The 22,457-nt window shown below is 37.2% G+C and overlaps 1 protein-coding gene across 24 annotated transcripts in view; it reads right to left on the reverse strand.

Moving 5' to 3' along the window:
• MBTD1 (mbt domain containing 1) overlaps positions 1 to 22,457 on the reverse strand; it is a 67,911-nt gene that overhangs the window by 7,954 nt on the left and 37,500 nt on the right. For 22 of the 24 annotated variants that reach the window (XM_025280382.3, XM_025280379.3, XM_044939122.2 and 19 more), the window contains 10 exons: positions 15,028 to 15,145; positions 11,838 to 11,972; positions 11,466 to 11,554; positions 11,027 to 11,261; positions 10,377 to 10,432; positions 9,935 to 10,039; positions 5,454 to 5,601; positions 4,407 to 4,489; positions 3,897 to 4,131; positions 3,325 to 3,402 (listed from right to left, as the gene is read on the reverse strand). In XM_025280382.3, coding sequence (XP_025136167.1) covers positions 3,325 to 3,402; positions 3,897 to 4,131; positions 4,407 to 4,489; positions 5,454 to 5,601; positions 9,935 to 10,039; positions 10,377 to 10,432; positions 11,027 to 11,261; positions 11,466 to 11,554; positions 11,838 to 11,972; positions 15,028 to 15,145 — 1,282 coding nt within the window. Of the gene's footprint in view, positions 1 to 3,324; positions 3,403 to 3,896; positions 4,132 to 4,406; positions 4,490 to 5,453; positions 5,602 to 9,934; positions 10,040 to 10,376; positions 10,433 to 11,026; positions 11,262 to 11,465; positions 11,555 to 11,837; positions 11,973 to 15,027; positions 15,146 to 17,530; positions 17,648 to 18,248; positions 18,361 to 22,457 lie in introns of those variants that run through there. The other 2 variants (XM_044939123.2, XM_025280386.3) reach the window with 2 other exon arrangements.

Raw genomic sequence — 22,457 nt, forward strand, 5'->3', positions numbered from 1 at the left:
TACATGCGTGGGAAGAAAAGTGTATCATAACTAGGAAAGGTTGTATTGCAGAGGATACTGTGAAAAGAGAACCAACTATGCAAGGTTCGTATTTTTGAAAACAAGGATGTGTGTGAGAAACAAGGGTGGGTGGGTGTGTGTGTGTGTGTGTGTGTGTGTGTGTGTTGGGGGGTGGATGATAGGGGAGATTATTTCTAGTCTCTCTGAGTCTAGTAATCCTGGTTCTTGACTCTGTGGTCAATTTTAAACTAATCAAAGCAAAATGAATGACAGAGAGCATTGAGTGTGGAGCACAGCCAGCTGGCTAACTACTTTCAAGTAAAATTTTAGTTTGAGGGGGACTGAAAATCCAAGGCAGAGAGAATTTTAAAGCCCTACTTGTAGGTATTTCACTGTGCCCATATAAGCCCAAACACTGTCCTTCAGGGAGAAATCAAACAGCTTAATTAATGAATTATACAAGTGGCAGAATTTTACTGGTATGAAATATGTTTCCCTAACTTTTGGTTTATAATTCACTCTTTTAGAAAAAAATTCTTACTCTGAAAAGCAGTTCTAAAATTTAAAGATTCGTGGCCTGCAAGATCTTAAGCAATTTAATTTCTTTTGAAACAGCCTTTGGTTATAGTTTCATTAGCACACATAGGCCTTCAAAGACTTTTACAATACTTTCACCACCAACAAAAAAATACTCTAAGCTTTGCAAAGACTGATCAAGCATACCGCATTTATCTGGTTAAAAATTGAAGGATACTTACAGATCTTTGTGACTATAAGTTATACCTGTTTTATTCCAGAGTTAACATAACTCAGGAAAGAACAATCAGAAATTTGCTTTGCAAAATCAGAACTAAAAGACAAATCTAAGTCAGACAGTATTAATATGTAAAATGATCTGGAAATCAAGTTCCTATGAGTACACATTCAACTCTCAAACCAAAATCACCTGTAGCATTCATTTAGATGAAAAAGTCTAAATGCACTACACACTTGGGAGGTAAAAATGCAAGGAGAATCTTCAATTCTCTACTACTTACAATAGCCCCTGAAGATGGTACAGAAATGAGTGCTGATTTCCTGCTCTAGAATTATTAAACTTTGAGGAAAAAAACACTTTTCAGATTGGACAGATCGTATGTATACAACAGTCTATATGATTCTCTTGACAGAACGTTCTTCATATTGTTCGAAAGCACTAGTTAATAGTTATCCCTTTACAGCATGAACACAGCTAATTAAAAAACAGGCTAGAACAATGAAGTCAATCAATTATTTTTGTAAAAAATAAGCCCTACCAAAGAACATACCAGCAGATGATTTTAGGTTGTAGAAAGACCAGAGTCATAAGATGAAACAACAGAGCCAGGATATAATAATCTGTAGATAAACTTAAAAACAAAAGGTTTTGTGTCTGACTGATAAAAATCTGCATGCAATGGATGACTCAAGGTTCCTGGACCCCAGGTTCTTTCTTATTTTGAAATTTCTAATAAACTATTTGCTAAGTAATGTGAAAAAATAAAAGGAATAGATAGTATCTTAAAACGAAGAATGCTTTTCATTCACAGATGACTGCAATTCCTTATCCTGAATTCCGAAATTCAGTTTTTTTTGGGCAACAAAATCAGACCTCACTTGGTGATACTATTTATAATAATCTTTATTTGGCCCATTAAATGTTACTATTTATATATATTCTGCTTCAAAGTGCTGCAGAGTCTGCAAGGGGTGTTACATAATATATGCTACACACACTGTACTTCTTTCAAAAAAAACCCCAGAATTCTAAATTCCAAAGTGCATTTGATCTCTAGGATTTCTAATAAGGGACTGTGAGTCCATAGTTTTTTCTTTTCTATGTCCAAAAGACAATTTAAAGGCATTAGAGATGATGTCGCAATATTAAGAGCTATTAAAATATTAAATAATATGTTCTAGGTTTAAATTCATTTTTTCAGCTAATCCAGAAATCTGATGATGTCACTAAATGGGACATTTAGTGACACACATTATTAAATGTCACTAAAAATTGGGACACTGATATTATCACTTCATTAATTTCATATTTCTTCCCATGTCCCTAGCCTATTAATTCAAAATGATTACACCCCATAAACTATAACAAACCCAGTAAGAGTCACACTGAGAGAGGTATGTGAACCGTGTATACAATGCTCAGAAGTTTGTTCTAAAAAATGTCGTAAAGTCACTGAGTAGTAAAAAACATTCTTAAATTCAACACATTGCAAAGAAAATTCTGAAATCTCAAATTCTTGTCCAGTTAAATGTAAAGACAGGCCAAAGCAGCCTGTACTACTTCAGTCTTAGAGAAAGCTCAATGATCACACCAGCTGTGGTTAATCCACTGACATGAAGTTACCACATGACTTCTTGCTCATCAGTTTCTGATAAACTGGAAATCATTTTAATCTGCCTGGTTTGGCAATGTTCTCTGGAGTTCTTTTAGGTAAATATCAACCATGGTAAGCAGCCAGTAAGCAAAATAATTCTGGGTCTACAGAGGCTTACGTCTACAATATAAAAGACGGTAAGAGATAGGTCTTGATGGTTAGCACTATAGTGAGACCGACTTGGGTTTCATGTAGGAAGAAACTAAGCACGCTGCAGTGGCTGCTATAAGTCCCCAGGAAAAAAATGAAAAACAAAATAACTTTATCTTAGGATGAAATATTCCATGACAACTTTCACAAAGAGAAAAAAATCTATAGCTTTCTATGATGGAGGGGGAAAGATTTTAAAAGAATCAGAGCTATCAATATATTTTATATTATTTTGGCTATTAAGGCCAGTTATCATTCATTGTAAGGTAAAATACTGTCAGAAAGCATATTAAGATTTGCTTAAGCTTGATTTCATTAGCTATCAAGTTGAATTTCATTTTTCTTTTATTTTTTTAACTTGAATTTCTTTTAAGTACCATTTTAGGAAGAGTTTTTTGGTTTAGAAGGATAGGTTTTTTAGTCTCCAAGTCTACTGTAAGCACCAAACATCTGTTTTTATTTTTAATAAAAAATTTTTTAAAAAGGACTAATTTTCAGGTTTACATATTACTTCAAGAATCATTCATAGACTCTACTCTTTACCATCTATTAAATGTTATGGTAATAATTTCTCCTGTCAATCAAAGACAAGTGCTTCTTATTTTTAAAAAGTCTGCCTTTTATGGCATACTGCACCTTTAAGCATAATACAGGATGCACAGTTATCAGCTCTCACAAGGGATACCATTTCTATGCAAGGATACCAAGACCCCAGTTGGTTAACAAGTTAGGAAATGTATATAAACACCATGTGGTGACCCACTTTTCTTATGTCCTTTGTATTGCTGGGACTTAGTCTTTTTCTTTTGTTTTGATGAACCTGACTGGCTTTCTCTTGATGCTGAAAAATAAAGAAGAAAATTGGTTATCAGATAATTTCTTACAACTCTCGATACAACTCAGATGAACTACCTTTACCAAGACCATGATGTTTATAAAAGTACACAATGCTTTGAAAATAAGGGTACTTGTTCCTGCAAAACCATGAACCTCAATACCAGATTCCATTATTTATTCAATAAGCACTTTGTATATGTTAATAAATTTTAGCCTGTAACTTTAAACTCACTAAAGGAAGTCTAATTTACTTCGGTGGGTGTTCTTAATGTTGTGCTATAGTCATTAAGCAACTAACTATTGAGTTCACACTGCCATGGCACACATGGTCTGATTCTGTGATATCATGGTTGAGTCTTATCAGGTAAGATCTTACCTGGCAACCAATCAGACATAGGTATATTCTTGTCCTGTAAGCTCACAAGATGATTTATGTGTGATAGTCCTTGGAGAATTGCTGATTTTTACAAAAGGACACCTTTTCTTATACCAACTTACACTGTGATGCTGGAGGCTGTAGTTGATATCCAGTTAATTGACACCACCCTACAGGATAGAGGTCAGGGGACTCACAGTCTACCCACTGATCATATTCTTCTTCCCATCCATCAAAATGTATCCTCAAGAGACGATGAATAATTCGAGTTACTGTGGCTACACATATTAATCGTGGCTCCATGAGGTCCACTGCTTCTAATTTCATTCCGACACGAAATCCGTGATTTGGAACATCCTAACAAGGAGAAGCAAAACATTAACACTGGTGAAAAGAAGAATGTATAACTCCATCATCACTAGAAAAGAAAAAAAGAGAAGTAACATAACCAATTAACAATTTAGACCAAAAAAACCCTTTACTGAAACATATGAAGGTGAAGCATGTAAGAACTAGTTAGGAACTGCATTCATTCCTAATAATGAAACAAAGTTTGGAAACAAATTTCAACTCCTATGTAAAGGAAATACCTACACTGTTTAACTAATATGTATGTGTTTATTTAAATTTACCTTATTAAACAGTTTTACTGGTGCTGCAATGGAGCCAGTTTCCCTGAGGTAGTCAAACCATTTAAAAGGAAGCTTTGTGTAACCTGGAAAACACAACTAGTTTAACTAGAAGTTCATTTAAAATTAGTGTAATATAAAAATGCAGATATAAAGTAATTCAGTACACATTACAATCTCATGAGCTAATGCTGTAGAGTACAATAATTCTTCCCTGTTATATGGCTCTTCCTGTTTTTCTAGACAGAAACAGGTGCACCCACGTATCCTATAAGAACTAGACTTTTGCTTTTCAATCCTAGGCTTAGAATAGTCTAACATTTAATATTTTTCAGTAATATTTTTCTTTCTTTGTAAGAAAGAACAGTAGCTGGGCAAATACTGTTTTTACAGTCTTCTGTTTTGGCTTTTCTCCTTAAGAGAAAAATCCAAGGCTCAGATATTGAAATTAGGAAAGTCACTGGTTAAGCCATATGAACTATTTAAGGGTGTCATTTTAAAAAAAGTCATATGGTAATTTTTATTTTTTTTTGGTAATACCACCTGCCTTCTGAGATCTTAATTTCCTAACCAGGGATTGAACCCAGGGCCCTGACAGTGAAAGCCTCAAGTCCTAACAACTGGAATGCCAGGGAGCTTCCTCATACAGTAATCTAAACATGAAAACTTGCTTTCTCTCAAAGGCTAAAGTCTATTTTTTAAAAAAAGTTTATGTATGTGATAGCCCTTTGAGCCTACATCATCATCTCAACAGGGATGAGAATACCAATTCTTATTATAAAATGTACAAATGCTCAGGAAAAATTCTACACCAATTTATTAAAGCTAGCTAGGTTACAGGTCTTTATGTTTTCAGACACCCCACAGCTCTTGATATAAATATATACATATGTAACACACATATGTTTATATATACATATATTTTCATACAGCAAATAATCTAGGGCTAAAAATAAAAAAGAAATCTAGGGCTGTGGTAAACAGTGTAAACAGGTACCTTGTAAAAAGAAAACAAGGATGAATACCCAGGTATATATTAGAAAAAAGTACCTCTGGGTGGAGTGAGTTCAATCATGTTAATTTCACAGAAACCAACAGGGAAAATAGAAGGGGAGGTTGCATGATAACAGAACCAGTCAGATCCATCTGCTGCTTCTGAGCCATCGATCCCTATCATCAGGAATCCATCAGCCAGCACCTTTTAAATTAAGAGAATTGCAAGTATTTAAAATTAGGTACCACTATTATAAAAATGATCCTTTAAGTGACATTCTAAAAGAATGCAAAATCTATTACATAAAGATCTCGTGAAAGTGAGAAATGTTTATTGAACTGTCTTAAATAACTGAAATTATAATGAAAAATCTGTATAAATTCTACTGTGTGCCAGAAATAAAAGCATGGTTACAGAGAAGTAATTGTAGAGGTCTAAGGAAAACATACTCCTGACGATGGCCAAGGCTGTTTTCTTCTGTGGCATCAAACGGGGGGGCTGAGTGCTCTTTTACAATTCAACTATCTAGTCTCGGCTAAGCTTTAAATCTTATTCAGTAGGAACTCTACTTATATCCTTCTGATTTTCACATAGTGGAGTTTTTCTAAACTTTTTCCATCTTCCTCAAGCTCCAACTTTACCGCTTTCATGCTCTGGATAACTGTGCTCCTCCATGACAGAAACTACGAGAGGGACCTCACAGTCCATCCTGTGCATGTCAGACTGCTCTAAGTAGTAGTCCTTCCTTTGCCTCTCAAGACAAACCTCTCCATGTCTCCCAATTCCCGTTATATTAAAAGTATTTTATTTTGAAACAGTTCACAATTAAAAAAAGGTATATAGAGTACAACAAATTCCTAAATACTCTTCACCCAGAGACCCAATTCAAGTTATATCACTCAGTTGTGTCCGACTTTCCTCTGTCCATGGGGATCCTCCAGACAAGAATACTGGATTGGGTTGCCATGCTCCCCTCCAGGGGATCTTCCCAACCCAGGGATCGAACCCAGGTCTCCCACATTGCAGGCAGATTCCTTATTGTCTGAGCCACCAGGGAAGCCCAAGAATACTAGAGTGGGTAGCTTATCGCTTCTCCAGGAGCATTTCCTGACCCAGGAATCGAACCAGGGTTTCCTACATTGTAGGCAGATTCTTTAAGAGCTGAGCTATCCGGGAAGCAGCGATCTTCTAGTTTGTCAAATCCAGTGTCTTTTTCCCAACACTTCACCCTCCTTTACAATATCCCATACCAGCTGACTTCTCAATTTTTTGAAGCATTTATTCCCAGATTCTCACTACATTATAGCCTACTGATCCATCTTCTCACCTGTGTTCATTGCTTCACATTTTTTTTGGCAACCACCCTTTCACCTTCAATTCTTATTTCTGATTTTAGCCCTTTTCTTTTGTTTTCATGATGGCATTCACTCTTCAATGGTTGACTTTTATGCCAACAATTTCTCAAGTTTTATCATGAGTTTTTCACCCTCCCAGTGTCTCAGGCCTGCTTTTTACCTGCATGCTGAATATATTCTCTGAGAGTTAGTACAGGGCATCAAACCAACAACTCTTTCTCCAGCTCCTTTCAAGGGCAATCAATTGCTGGGTCCCTACAACTCCCCCTAAACATTCAGTCCCTTTATCCTAGCCATTAACTCTCTCTCCACTATGTTGCTTAATATTATCGCTTTCAGCCTTCCCTATGTACATTTCCCCTCTTACACAGTTAAAGCTTTCCTTTGCTATGTACTCTGTTCATGCCAGAAAGCTTTACCAGCTTAACCTGTTCACTAAAGAAAACTCAACGTGACCAAGCATTAAAGGCTGCACAAATTAATTTCACATCACCTTTCTGTCTACTTGCAGGTTCTGTTCTCCTAGTTATTTCTACTACATTGTGTGTGTGTGTGTGTGTGTGTGTGTGTGTGTGTGTGTGTATATATATATATATATACTGATTTTCTCTTTAATCTTAAGAACTCTGAGACCTCTAGAAAGGACTACCTCCACTCATACAGGATTAGTTTTTCCCTTTTGAACACAGCTTAGTGAATCAGGGGCTCGTATCCCACCTTCAGAGTACCACGCAAAAAGCTGGGCTCAGTTGTTCAGATTTTCTCTGTAATTAGAATTAACATACAGAGAGATAGCAGTCAAGCCATGGGTTGGAGCTGGCACTGAAAGGCAGTGATACAGAAGGGTGAATGAAGTGAAAGTTGCTCAGTAGTTTCCGACTCTTCGTTACACCATGGACTGTAGCCCTCCAAGCTCCTCCGTCCATGGGATTCTCCAGGCAAGAATACTAGAGTGGGTTACCATGCCCTTCTCCAAAAGATCTTCCCAAACTAAGGATCGAATCTAGGTATCCCACAATTGCAAGGAGATTCTTTACCATCTGAGGTACCGGGGAAGCCCAACAGAAGGGTGAGAGGTTACCGTATGGAGGCTGAATACGCAGGACACCAGGAGAGAGAGAGAATGAAAGAAGAGCGGCACAGACACAGAGCAGAGATGGAACAAAGAGGCCCGTAGAGGCAGAGGACAGCGCTAAGCTTATGCCTTTCCAGGTTTCATCCCTGGGGCCTTCTATGTCTATGAACGTGCCCATTGAATCCTCAGAGTGACTTTTCTAAAGCCCAATTGAGAGGGTTTCTGTTCCTTATAAACAAAAAGCCTGGCCCAGAATATTCAAAGCAACCTGTCCGATGTGTCCTGTGTGTGAGCCTTTAGCCATTTCCTAAGTGTGGCCTGTGCCTTTCACTCTTGGTGCTTCTGTGCATATTCTCTTTCCATGGCACAGTTTCCTCCTGAATCTCTTCTTGGCCCAGTTTTTCCCATCCTTCAAAATGAAGTTTTCAAATGTCCTCTCTTCCACAAAGCTTCTCCTGATTCCTCTGAGAAGATGCTCTTCTTTATCTGAATTTCAACAGTACTTGTACCATTCTTGAATCATAGTTGATCTTGTACTTTAAACATGTTTTCCTACACCTCATCTGGTTCTACAAGACTGTAAGCTTTATAGAGTCCAAACCAACCTAGCACTGCAGGAATTCATTTTAAGTATTTTCTGAGTGAAGCTTAATATTCTATTCACTGGACACTTATTTTCCTTTCACACAGAGCATGACACGATGGTGCTGATTCCCAAATCTGGCTGACTGTCAAGAGTTACATCTTGAGAACTTTTTAATTATTTTTTTTTTTAAACAAATACAAATATCTGGGTAGTCTTTCTTATGATTCTGATTGAGCAGGTCTAGAGTAGGTCATGGGAATCTATGTTTTAAATAGCAACAGGTAGTCTGGATTCCTAGTCAGATCAAAAGGAAGAATAAGGGTTTAGAGTCAGTCTGGTTTAGCTGTGTGACCTTGAACACAAGTGTACAGGACATGGCAGCCAACACAACTTTTTAATTCTTTTGGCTTAAGGCTTAAAGGACTTCCCTTGTGGCTCAGCTGTTAAAAAGTCCGCCTGCAATGCAGGAGACCTGGGTTCAATCCCTTGGTTGGGAAGATCCCCCAGAGAAGGGAAAGGCTACCCACTCCAGTATTCTGGCCTGGAGAATTTCATGGACTCTATAGTCCGTGGGGTTGCAAAGACATGATGAACAACATTCACTTTAAGGCTTAAACTGTGTTGAAATGCAAGTCACAATTTAATTACACCTTTATGTAAGTGTATTCTGGATTAATAGGTCTTAACCCTGATTGTACTTCAGAATCACCTGGGACCTTAAAAAAAATGCCAATGCTAAGACTGATTAAATCAGAATGGGACTGCAGGGTTGGAGAAGAGGCTTAGTCAATAGTATTATTATTTTTTTTTTTTAAAGTTCTCCAGGAGATTTCAATGCCTACTGACAACTGAGAACCACTCTTCTACATCTTTTTGTAAAAACAGTTTAAGAAGAGAAGAAAAAGAGAAAAGAAGCAATAAAGTACTACCAATGGAGGGAAAAAGCACAAAAAGGAAACACAGGAAGCTGAGGATAAACTAGCATTGTTACAATTTTGTATTGGACAAGTTTTGACTAGGAAGTAACTTAAATAAATATTCTTCTTTCAACTTAGGATATACTTCCATAAAATAAAAGTAGCAGACTCAAGATAACAATCTTGATAATAAGATATATACAAAGAAAACCTCTGGTAAGAGAACTCAAATTTATCTTGCAATTACTACTGACATTCTCCCCAGTGAAGACACAGATGCACACATTTTAGGTCAAAATGAACGTTAGGGGCCTCCTTCTCCTATTTGTTGTTGCTTAGTTGCTATGTCCTGTCCTACTTCCTACTCTTTTGCAACCCCATGAACTGTAGCCCGCCAGGGTCCTCTGTCAATGGGATTTCCCAGGCAAGAATACTGGAGTGGGTTGCTATTTCCTTCTCCAGGGGATCTTCCCAGCCTAGGAATAGAACCCATGTCTCCTGCACTGGCAGGCAGATTCTTTACCAGTTAGCCACCAGGGAAGCCCAGTACTTTAAAACTAGTTCCTATAACTTCATTTCTATATTTTAAAACCTATTCTCTTACCTTTCTAATGGTCGCAACACATATTGTGGAAAGATTTAATGGGTCTATAGCTTCCAATTTCATTCCTTCCTTGAACCATTCCCCACTCTGGTCTACTTCTTTTACCTAAAGAATTACATGAAAGCACATCTATTGTTACAGGTGTTATCAGTTTAATAATTAAAATAATACCAATTTGAAAAAGTTTACAAGATGAAAATACCAAGTACCTTCTCCTACCTACCTAATATTATAACTCAAACTTCCATTACGGAATAGAGAGAATTCAGGCAAACAGAATTTAATAATAATTATAATTAATAGTTGTGACACATATGGATTACAAGGTCTTAATCCTTTTAGGTGAATATATGTAATTGTGATTTCTATAATATTAGGAAAAAACCCACAACCCTCTTTCAAACATAATTTACAAATGAGGGTTCTTATAAAAACTTCTTACCTTAGCAAATAAATGTGGTGGTGTATCAAAATGTCCATCCTGTTTCTTTGTAATATCTACAAGGAAAAGTTACATACTAATCTGTCAGCATTTGTGAGAAGACCAAAAACCACGTTTTTTTTGAAGGTTTCAAACTCACAAGGTATGTATACTCTAAAACATGGCAAAAATACGTGCCTTCTACATTTCGGTGAATAATATTCTTTAAAAGTCTCTATCTCTTTAGAGTACATGTGCTATTAAGTACATTTAGCCAATTAGAATGCTGGGAATTCCCTAGTTAGGGATAAAAGTATGTTTTAAAGTGTTTAGTATTAGGTCTAACCACATTTAATTTTGGTATTTCTACTAACACTGAATGGAAAGGGAAAGGCTATCTTCTTTCAAATGGGGTGGATAAAAAAGTGTAAGAAAACAAATGTAGTTGTGACCGAAAGGGCTTTATTTTTAACTTGAGCATAAGTGGAAGGAATATAAAGGAATTGGTTAGGACATTTAATTTTCTGATGTGAACCTTCCCTAATTAAGGTAGAATAAGCAGCCCAAGGCAACTGATTTTGATCTTTGCTATTCTGCGGAGAAAAATACCCAAGGAATACAATTTAGCCTCAATGTTATTTTCAACAGGAATTCTTGTGACAGGTGCTTACCAGATCTTTTGAATCGATGGCCTATGCTTCGAGACCAACCAATATGATGGATTAATGGGCTGTGCATATGGCACCAGAAGTCATCTGTTCTATCTTCACTCTCTTCATATACTAGTCTTAATCTTCCTCCAATTACACTTTCCACCACTGCCACTCGTGTTCGACACAAATGCCTCTTGTCAACCACCTCTACTCTCATGCAAGGTTTGAAAGGATACTGCATGCTCTCTGAAACCTTGAAAGAAAAGCAGAACTTTTGAGAATTCATGACAAAGGTCTACAAATTAGTATTCTACTATAAAAATATCTAGTGCACTCAATAGTTAACATAGGTCACTTGACTCACTAATTGAAACAATTCTTTAAAAAGCTTTCAAGTTACTCTATTTTTTAGAGTTCTCATTTGCCACTTGAGTCCTTTCTAAGATCTTGTCTTTACCTTTTGTGAGAAATCGGGAGGCAGAGTTTTGGCACCAGTAAGTCGTTTCACTAGAAAAGCTTTCCAGTTTGTATACTTATGCTGAATAGCTAAAAAAAAAGAAATAACCAGTTATACTTTAGCAAAGAATATAACTGCTTCAAAAGCTATTTGCTTAAAAAAAAAAAAGTAACAAATTTCCCTGCAGTTAAAATTCTTAAGAAGAATAGCAAAAATAGGGAAAACAAGTATGTCTTGCTAGCAAATAAGTTACCTGAAATAAAAAAATATTATTTTAATTTTTATGTCACTTGTCACTGTAATATTACTAATTGTGAAACTGTATTAAAGTTCAGATACTTAAATTACAGTAAGGGCAAAGAAGTTACTCACTTCTAGGAGGGACAAGAGGTTTTCCACTTGCAGCACACCAACCAACTGGATGGATATCAGAACCACATATACTGTACCAGAAGTCCAGACCCGAGTCATTTTCAAATCCTTCATATCTTAAGAGGGCATTGTAACCTGAAACCAACATAATAAGTCACCACATAATAAGAAAATCAAATGAAATAAAACAGAATATAGCTGCTGGTAGTGAGTATCAAATGTCAGTGAGCATCTGCAACAGGTGCAGAGCTTGTGAACAGACAAGACGGCTGGGCCTCATACCCCAGAAATCATTTAGCAGATCTTGGGTGAGTCTTAGAAACTGTATTTCTAAGAAGTTCCCAGAGGTGCTTACACTAGTGCTATATGGATGAAACTCTGAGGACGATTTGAACAATGGAATTACTTTAACTGTTTTCAGAGCACGGCCTATTTCTCTGAATATATTTCAATTTTACCCATAGTTTCTTAAATTCTAGAAAAGAGGAGTGAGAAAGTTCTACTAGGATGCATAGTTTTGGAAATAAAGAATATTGTGGTAAGTTAATATAACCTTGTTAAGTCACAGAAATCCAGTTAAAGTACATTTCAAAGACACTGCTTTATCCAAGTGATCAAATTATTTTCAGATAATTTGCATGTGGCTACTTTAAGAGTTTAAATTTTTTTGTCTTGTTGATTTGGAAATAAGATTCAAAAATGCCAGGTAAAAAAGTTCAATGAACACAAATAAAGATATGTGAAATCACTTAAAATCTACATGTACTAAACAAACAGGGTCTTCCCAAGTGGTGCAGCGGTAAAGAATCTGCCTGCCAACGCAGGAGATGTAGGAGACTCGGGTTCGATCCTGGGTGGAAGATCCCCTGGAGCAGGAAATGGTAATCCTCTCCACTATTCTCTCTTGGAAAATTCCATGGACGGAGAAGCTTGGGTGGCTTGCAGTCCAAGGGGTCACAAAGAGTTAGACAGGGCTGAGTGACTGAGCACACATGCACTAAACAAATGGGAAGACTTATTTCCTGGAAAGAACAAATAGTGTATGATATATACTGTTTATAATTTAATAAACCGTATCTTTTTAATATTTAAATAGACAAACTTTTATTAAATACATACAATAGTAAAGAAAATAAGAGTATCAAATATCATTTCCTCAAAGAAACCCTCTGATGTATGTATAGTCACCCATAACCAGCTCTGTCATCTCTTCAAGCTTGTCTTTGACAAAGTGTTTGTTTCTTTGCTTATTTAAAATATTTTTCTCTCAGTGAAATAAAAGTTACATGAGAAAGTATTTTCATTGTTTATTACTTTTAGTAAACCTTATCTTGATAACATTAAAAAGTTAAGGTCTTTAGTGGAATAAAAAATGCCCAATAAACTTGTATTTAAGGCTAGGAGCTAGGTTTAGTTAGCATTTTCATGTGTTAATACTTAGGTTTTGAAAATTTATAGCATTAAACTTTTAGTTTTAAAATTCAGTAATGCACAGAACAACTCATGACTTGCTGTTTCTAAGTTCTGGGTTCATGATCAATAACAGGCTCACTTCTAAAATGTCATTAAAGTGACTTAAAATGAGATATATGTTGCAATTAGATATAGCAGAAGTATGAAACCAGAGATGGAAGACAGAAATAATTCTTGAGTATTAAATGCATTGATCTTTAGAGCCATTTATATGCAAGTGATTTAAACATCAAGCAAAAAATATATACTGCTGTTTTAAACAAGGTACAGGGAATAATACAGGTATTTAGAGAATGTCTATATAGCTGGGGGCTTCCCTGGTGGTTCAGATGGTAAAGAATCTGACTGCAATGCAAGATTTGATCCCTGGGCCAGTAAGATCCCCTGGAGAAGGGAATGGCTACCCACTCCACTATGCTTGCCTGGAGAATTCCACAGACAGAGGAGCCTAGCAGACTACAGTCCACGAAATTCCAAAGAGTCAGACAGGACTGAGCGACTAACACTTTCACTTTTTCACTTACATAAGCTGCGGAAATGTTTCATGGAAAAGGTAGGAACTGTACTGGGTTAAATAAGGTAAGTGAGAGCAAGAGTGAGTAAAGGAATGAAGGTGACATAGAATATGCTATATGAGAGAGAAGGAAAACTAATCTCAGCAGAACAGATCATTTACGTCGGGGAACAATAAAAAAATCTGTTCAGTGGTGTACAGTGAAACTTAACAATAGCTGTAAATGGTGACCATCCTGATCCTTTAAGGACAAAGAAGCCACTAAAGACAGAAAAATGGAATTGAGATCATTTTTAGGTAAATTAAGTCTATCAGCAGTACACAGGGTGGAACAGGCAGGGCATTTTTGGGAAGATGGCTGGAGGTAAGACTAGAAAGAGTAGGATGAGTAAGATACCTCTTCCAGTAATCTCAGGATACCTTTTATTATCTGAGTGGCTGCTCCTCCTCTGAAGTATCACAGTATCCTACTATACTACTTACTAAGCACCTTGTCATAAAATGTATTCAATATTTAGCAGATGTAAACTCACCAAAAAAAGAAATCTTTTAAGTTTGCACATCACCTGCCCACAGGGTCTAACATAGTAGATACCTAACACATTTACTTCACGGACAACAATGTAAAAAGGGCTGGGATACATGGAAGAGGTAGGACTGAAGAAAATGTAGTACCCAAAATAGATGAAATTTTCATCATTAGTTTACTTCTGATATTATGGACCATATCACTTTTTTTAGTACTTTTTGTTACTTTCCGAAGTATTTCCCTGTATCAGAGGTTGAGGAAACTATAGGGCCCACAGATTTGGCCTACTGTCATCCAGAATAGTTTTTACATTTTTAAATGGTTGAAAAAAAATTAGAGGTAAAGTAATATTTTATGATATGTAACAATTATAGGAAACTCAAATTTTAGTGCCCATAAACAAAGTTTTATTAGAACACAGCCATGCCTATTCATTTACGCATTGCTTTGGCTGCGCCTATGCTATGATAGTAGAATTAAATGGTTGTGACAGAGATTACTTTGCTCACAAAGCTGAAAATATTTACTGTTGTTTTTTTAATAGAAAAAAAGTTTGCTAACCTTTGCCCTGTATCATACTTATTTGGCAATACTTGAAAATTTACAAATATGCTTTCTTACAAATTACAAACACAAGTGATTTTTTAAAGTGAATTATTATGCATGTTTTTCACCTGCTAATTTTACTATTCCAGCGATCCAGAAGACTTTGGTAGGTAGGCTGCAGTCTGTATTGGGAACTTCTACTCTCACATTTTCTGAGATATCACCCCAGCAGGTCCCCATAGGTGCCTGTCATATAAAAATTATTAAATTATCATCTTTAATAAGTCTAAAATACATGGTTCAAAATTAAGCACTATTATTCAATCATGGTAACATTAAACTAAAAATACCATTTAATTCATTCTTTTTTTCTAGAAACATAATTGTTATCCCTTGCATCACAGAATTCTATTTAGAAAAAGCCAGTGTCAGGGACAAGCTCAAGACGAAGAGAATTCACATATACTAGAACTGATCCATATCCAGTTCAAAATTCAGTAGTGCTCAAATATAAGACTTGAGAGCAATTTTTATAAATGCCAAATTACAAACTTGATATTAGGTTTCACAGGAAAAAGTTGACTTAAAAATTCATTATTTTATCATGAACTGAATGAATGTACTTTACCTTAACCTCTAATTTTAAAAGATCTGGCTAAAGAGTAGAAAGAAAGAATTTCAATCAGCCATGTGGTTTCCAATAACACAGAGAAACAAAACTTAGTTATCTGTATTTTCAACTTCAGTTAAGTTCGCAGAACAGAAATATAGTCTGTTACAACAGACTTGTGGCAAAAGCACCAGATAAAGTTGTTAAAATGATGAAGTTAAAGAGATTTTGGAGAATCATACATGGTAAATTGTTAAATGATTTATTATTTCAAAATTTCTCACACAGGAATTACAATAAACAAAGAAAACTTTCAATGTTAGATCTGGTAGTAATCAGCCTCCACACAAATGGTTAAGATGGGGACTTAGAAAACTAATTAAATGAATATCATGAAGGGATCTGCCAACATTTAGTGTGTTTCCAAATTACAATTTCCATTATATTTTAATCCTTAAATTTGAGGCAGTTTACCATTGTTTGGAATTTAGCTAATTAATTTGGCTAATTAAAACCAAAATGAATTTAGGAATTTAAATGCTGATAATACCAAACAGTCTCTGTGGCCCTTGATAATCAGCTCCTCATTAAATACAATTCAGAACCCTGATCACAAGAAGTATTAGGTAAGGATGTAAAAGACTTGATAACATGAACAAATCAGGAAAAGACAAAATAGCTTCGAAGCTAAAAGATGATTAAACACAAAGATATCCAAGAGTCACGCGAACTAGTCCATCTGAACACTGGACAAACGTCTTCCATGCAAGGCTGCTCATCTTGGGTAGTCACTAACCCAAAAGGGGGTTAGCTTAAAACAGTACTCAACCCGTATGCTCTCAATAGTTTAAGGAATTTCTGAAGGACAGGAAGAAAATGTCAAATAATACTGAACTAGGATAAGTCTAGAAACCAAACACAGAATCAACTTATGGCTATTTAAGTAGCAAGCAAAGAGTATACTTCAATCACTTGGATACAGTGGCCTATCTCAAGTATTTCTAATTCTGGAAGGATACACATAACTATCTTCCTGAGCTGTACAAAAAATAATACATCCATTATGACTACCTCTTTCTGCTATTTTTAAATGGAAAGAATGGACTCTTCAGGTTCTGCTATCTCCCCCTATATCATTCTAGACTGTAGGGCCATCCCTGTTGCCAGCAGATATGATCAGAAAAGGAGAGGCTGGAAGGAAGACAGGTAACAGATTAAGCTACCATATATTAACACAAAGACCATGTATTAATTTCTGTGAGGATAAACCAATTTCAGTGGACAGATGTAGTGGAATGTATGCATTAAATTAAGGTAGGATATCCATTCCTCTTTGTTTGGCTGCCAAGTCTTATGAAATGGGCTTTATTTTTCATTAAGAAGGAAGACGCGTGGTTATGCTGACAAGCTATGTGTAAAGATGAGCACACTGCTAAAAGAATTTGGCATATAGGACTCCCTTTTGAGTTAGGTGTGACAATGACTTTTTTTTTTTTTAAGTCTTTTAACAATTGTTTGGAGAAAATAACTTTTAGTCACATTTTATTAAAAAAACAAGTGTCAATATGCTTGCTCACTTAGAAAATAAAGTTAATGCTCACTTTGGTTGGGGGATGTTATGTTTTCGTCCCTACAGTCTGGATTGGTATAGGAGAAAGTAGCAGAAAGTGACATTTGTTCTTGCCTGTAAGGTTGTGGTTCTGCTAGGCCCTCTTAAACCAATCCATATGGTTCACTCTAAGAAAAAAAATGAACAAAAACAATAACAAAAAAGAGCACAATCGTCACTGCATAGTATGTGCTCAATGTGTTGAAATAATAAAGGAATTTTAAAGATACAGCTGCCCTTTTGTTTAAAATGGATATTCTTAAGTGTGGAAGACTAAATGACCCAGGGCTCGAGAGCCATCTTCAGCCAAGTCATCTGTCTTCTCTTGCTGGCAGGAGGGATACCTCTGAAAGTCTGGATTGGCATAGCATGGACTAGCAGAACCATCATTTACAGGTAACAACAAATTTACCTTCCAGACTCAGGACGAGAGGTCCACCTCAGGTTCCTCCCAAACCAGGAAGATCTGCTTCATCACTTCCTGCTCCAGGGCCGCTCGTGAGGGCTATCTGGGAGCGACTCTCCTTCCCTGCAAGGTAAGCTGTCATCAGGTCCTGCAGGTCACGGCCAAATCCAAATGCTGAGGGCTCCCCAGTACAAATGTATGATAACCTCCACCTGACTGTCCGTAAGAAAGTAACTGGATGGGATTCTTACTTTTTCTGTACGTTAAGAACATTTCCAGATAGTCCAATAGCCCAGATGGCTAGTATTTAGACTCTCAGAAGACTGACACATTACACACATGATGCTTTGCGGGAGAAATACAGATTTCCCTCCACAGAGCTGAAAACCTGTAACTTTTGATAATCACAATCTTCAGTAGTAATAGAATTCAAGCGGGCAGAAGTTAGCCCTGAAGTTGTACACTGGTAACTATTATTGATCCTACTAACGATATTGCAAATATACAAAAAGCCACCATTAAAATACTTTGACTAATAGGCATATGGTGACTAAAGTGCAACTAGGAGAGAAAGATAAACTACTATATGGGCAAAAGGGGAAAAAGCATTATAGGAAATTGACTAGAAAAGAATTCGAAGTCCTAAATGTCATTTGCTAGAATTGACAGAAAGTAGGAACAGAAAAATAAAACAGTTCCCTCTTTCTCCAGAAAGTCCACTCACCTTTTGATTTGATAACAGGACCTACTTTTGGGGTTGGGTCATAGCAGGAGGGCTTCCCAAGTGGTGCTAGTCGTAAAGAATCGACCTGCCAATGCAGGAGACCTAGGAGACGGGGGATCGATCCCTGAGTGGGGATGATCCCCTGGAGAAGGGCATGGCAACCCACTCCAATATTCTTGCCTGGAGAATCCCATGGACAGAGGAGCCTGGAGGGCTACCGTGCACAGGGTCGCAAAGAGTTGGACACAACTGAGGTGACTTAGCATGCACGCACAATAGCAGGGGGATGGGAGTACAAGGAAAGTAAAAAGAGAAAATGGGATGCTTGGGGTGAAAATCAGATTAAGAATGAGGGAATGCTGGACTTCCCTCATGGTCCAGTGGTTAAGAATCCACCTGCCAATGCAGGGGACGTGGGTTCAAACCTTGGTCTGGAAACCCTAGCCGTGGGGTAACTAAGCAGGCACGTGCCACGACTACTGAAGCTCGTGCGCTCTTGAGCTTAGCTGCTCTTCAACAAGAGAAGTCACTGTAATGAGAAGCCTGCACACTGCGACTGGAGAAGGCCCTGCTAGCTGCGACTAGAGAAGGCCTGCGTACAGCAACAAAGAGCCAGCACAGCCAAAAATAAACAATAATTAAAGCCAAAAAAAAATATGATGGAATGCTAGTGTACGTAAAAAGAGAAAGGAAGCAGTGGTTACTAATTTGAAAAGCATAAAGTAGTTTATAATTTTTAAAAAATATTAAATGAAAATAACCTAGATTACTTAGGCCTTCCTTGAAACAGATTATTTTTATTATATTTTATTATATATATATTATATCAGAAGCCACTGCTTTCCTGCAGAGAATTTATTCTGTGGCAACACAATAGCTAAATTAGAGTACTAACAAGTACCAGAAACTAAAAACTTCTACTTCCATTAGAAAGAAACTCTGCAATCTAGGATGACATATTGATAACTCTACCTTCAGTTACAAAGGATGTGAAGTCATATTTATTTTCAATGGAGTTATGTATGCATGGTTAAAGCTAGGGGAAAAAAACAAAGAATAGTTTTATTTGAAGGAGACTATTTTACTAATAAACATAGACCCAAGTTTTACTAATAAACCATTGTTACCACACATACACAAACAAAAAGCCTTTTTTCTCCTTAATATATATATTCAAAAAATATTTTTAATGCCTGTTGCAAAGAAATATTAATAACCTTATCCCTTTCAAAATAGCTGGACCAATACAGAGGATTAGAAAATATCATGTAAGCAATACAAGCTGTGGAGGTAAAGGACCTTTGTAAAAATTACGTAACTACAACTATTTTCAAGGGAGAAAAAAAGTAGGATGATTACATTTCTGCTTTTAGCAAGGACAGTATCAATAAATTGACATCAGAATATATAGTTCAGGTACCAAACAAAAAAATTTGACGTCTGTAAATTCATAATTAAAGGCATATGATTTTAGCTTTTTAAGATTCATATACATTTGACATTGAAACATTTTGGCCTGTGCTGTAATGCTTCAGTTCAGTTGTGCAGTCACGTCCGACTCTTTGTGATCGGATATCAGGCTTCCCTGTCTATCACCAACTCCCAGAGCTTGCTCATGTCCATCGAGTCGGTGATGCCATCCAACCATCTCATCCTCTGACGTTCCCTTCTCCTGCCTTCAATCTTTTCCAGCATCAGGGTCTTTTCCAATTAGTCAGATCTTCACATCAGGTGGCCAAAGTATTGGAGCTTTAGTATCAGTCCCTCCAATGAACATTCAGGACTGATTTCCTTGAGGATTGACCAGTTTGATCTACTTGCAGTCCAAAGGACTCTCCCGAGTTTTCTCCAACACCATAGTTCAAAAGCATCAATTTTTCAGTGCTCAGCTTTCTTTATCGTCCAACTCTCACATCCATACACGACTACTGGAAAAACCATAGCTTTTGTCGGGAAAGTGATGTCTCTGCTTTTTGATATGCTATCTTGATTGGTCATAGCTTTTCTTTCAAGGAACAAGCATCTTTTAATTTCATGGCTGCAGTCACTGTCTGCAGTGACTTTGGAGCCCCCCCAAATTAAAGACTGTCACTGTTTCCATTGTTTCCCCATCTATTTGCCATGAAGTGATGGGACTAGATGCCATGATCTTAGTTTTCTGAATGTTGAGTTTTAAGTCAGCTTTTTCACTCTCCTTCACTTTCATCAAGAAGCTCTTTAGTTCCTCTTCACTTTCTATAATCAGGGTGGTGTCATCTGCATATCTGCTACTGCTGCTGCTGCTAAGTCGCTTCAGTCATGTCTGACTCTGTGTGACCCCATAGACGGCAGCCCACCAGGCTCCCCCATCCCTGGGATTCTCCAGGCAAGAACACTGGAGTGGGTTGCCATTTCCTTCTCCAATGCATGAAAATAAAAAGTGAAAGTGAAGTCCCTCAGTCGTGTCCGACTCTTAGTGACCCATGGACGGCAGCCCACCAGGCCCTCCGTCCATGGGATTTTCCAGGCAAGAGTACTGGAGTGGAGTGCCATTGCCTTCTCCCTGCATATCTGAGGTTATTGATATTTCTCCCTGCAATCTTGAAAGAAATAGTCTACTTGATTTTTTTTATTTTGGCCATGCTGCATGGCTTGTGGGATCTTAGTGCCCCTACCAAGGACTGAATCCGGGCCATGGTAGTGACAGCCTGGAATTCTAATCACTGGGTACCAGGGAACTCTCTATACTTGATATTATAAGGAAATAATGGGGAATAGAGTGTATCTATTTAAAAGACTACGATATTAGAAAAGTTAAGAATGCTTTAAGGCTAAATATTCTGGATACATATAGAACAACTCTCTTGGGTTCAAACATAAATGCCAATAGGAGAAAATAGTCTGTGAATTTCACTAACATAGGGTACCTAACTGGAATGTAGTACTGCAGAAGTATTTTGAAGATTTTTCCACAGTTAGTAAAGATAAGGTTACTGCTTTTAGAAGCTGTGAAATAAAAAAAATAGATTAGTTTCTGGCCCTGTTCCTGGTATAGAGGTTTCACATCCTTCATAATTTCCTAAGTGATAAGAGCACTAGATATATCTTTTGTTCTAATGTTTGATCTTTGACCTTGATTCCAGACACAGAGCTCCTAAATCCTTTGCAATTTCTTGGATGACAGCAGGATTTTTTGTTCTAATGAGGCATCTCTTTGTGGGCCCCTAGATAGCTTCAGGATGGGAGCTGGTCACCATACAGATCAAACTCGGATTAAAAGCTTCTTGGAATTTTCAGCCCCATCATCTATCTTCCAGGAAAGGGAAAGGAGTTATAGATTGAGTTAATGATCCAGTATGCCTAAGTGATGAAGCCTCCATAAAAATCCTAATACACAGAATTGGGCTGGTGGATGAGTAAAGTGCTAGAAGGGTGGTGCACTTGAGAGAGCATGGAAACTGTGCTCCTTCCCATATATCCTGTGCTACACATCTCTTCATCTGGTTGTTCATCTCTTTTATTATATCCGTAATGATAAGATAGTAAACCATTTCTCTGAATTCTGTGAGCCATTCTAGTAAATTATCAAACCCAAAGAAGGGGTCATGGGAACCCTGATTTATAGCTAATCTGTCAAAAGCAGAGATGACAATGTGGGACTTGCAACCGGTGTTTGGAGTGGCAGCAGTCTTGTAGGACTGGGCCTGTAAGTGTGGCATCTGATGACGATTCCAGATAGACAGTGGCAGAATTAAACTAAATTGTATGATACTCAGCTGGTGTCAGAGAAATACTTGATGGGCAGAAAACCCACTCATCTGGTATCAGAAGTATGGTATTGGTAGTTGTGTTAAGGTGAAACACAGAAGGGCTTTTCGTATAGGGGCTTAATTCAAAACCATTAAAACAAAACAAAACAAAAACAAGGGCTTCCCTGGTGGCTCAGTAGTTAATAATCTGCCTGCCAATGCAAGAGACCGGGGTTCAATCCCTGGTCTGGGAAGATCCCACATGCCGTGGAGCAACTAAGCCTACGCACTACAACTACTAGAGCCTGTTCCAAAGCCCAGAAGCCACAACTACTGAGTCCATTCGCCCCAATTATTGAAGCTCATGTGTCCTCGAGCCCATGCTCTGCAACAGGAGAAGCCACGACTGAGACGCCTGTGCACTGAAACTCGAGTTTCTCTCTGCAACTAGAGAAAAGCCTGCACAGCAACGAAGACCCAG

This window comes from Bubalus bubalis, chromosome 3, assembly GCF_019923935.1.
Source record: "Bubalus bubalis isolate 160015118507 breed Murrah chromosome 3, NDDB_SH_1, whole genome shotgun sequence".
Classification (NCBI taxonomy): Eukaryota; Metazoa; Chordata; class Mammalia; order Artiodactyla; family Bovidae; genus Bubalus; species Bubalus bubalis.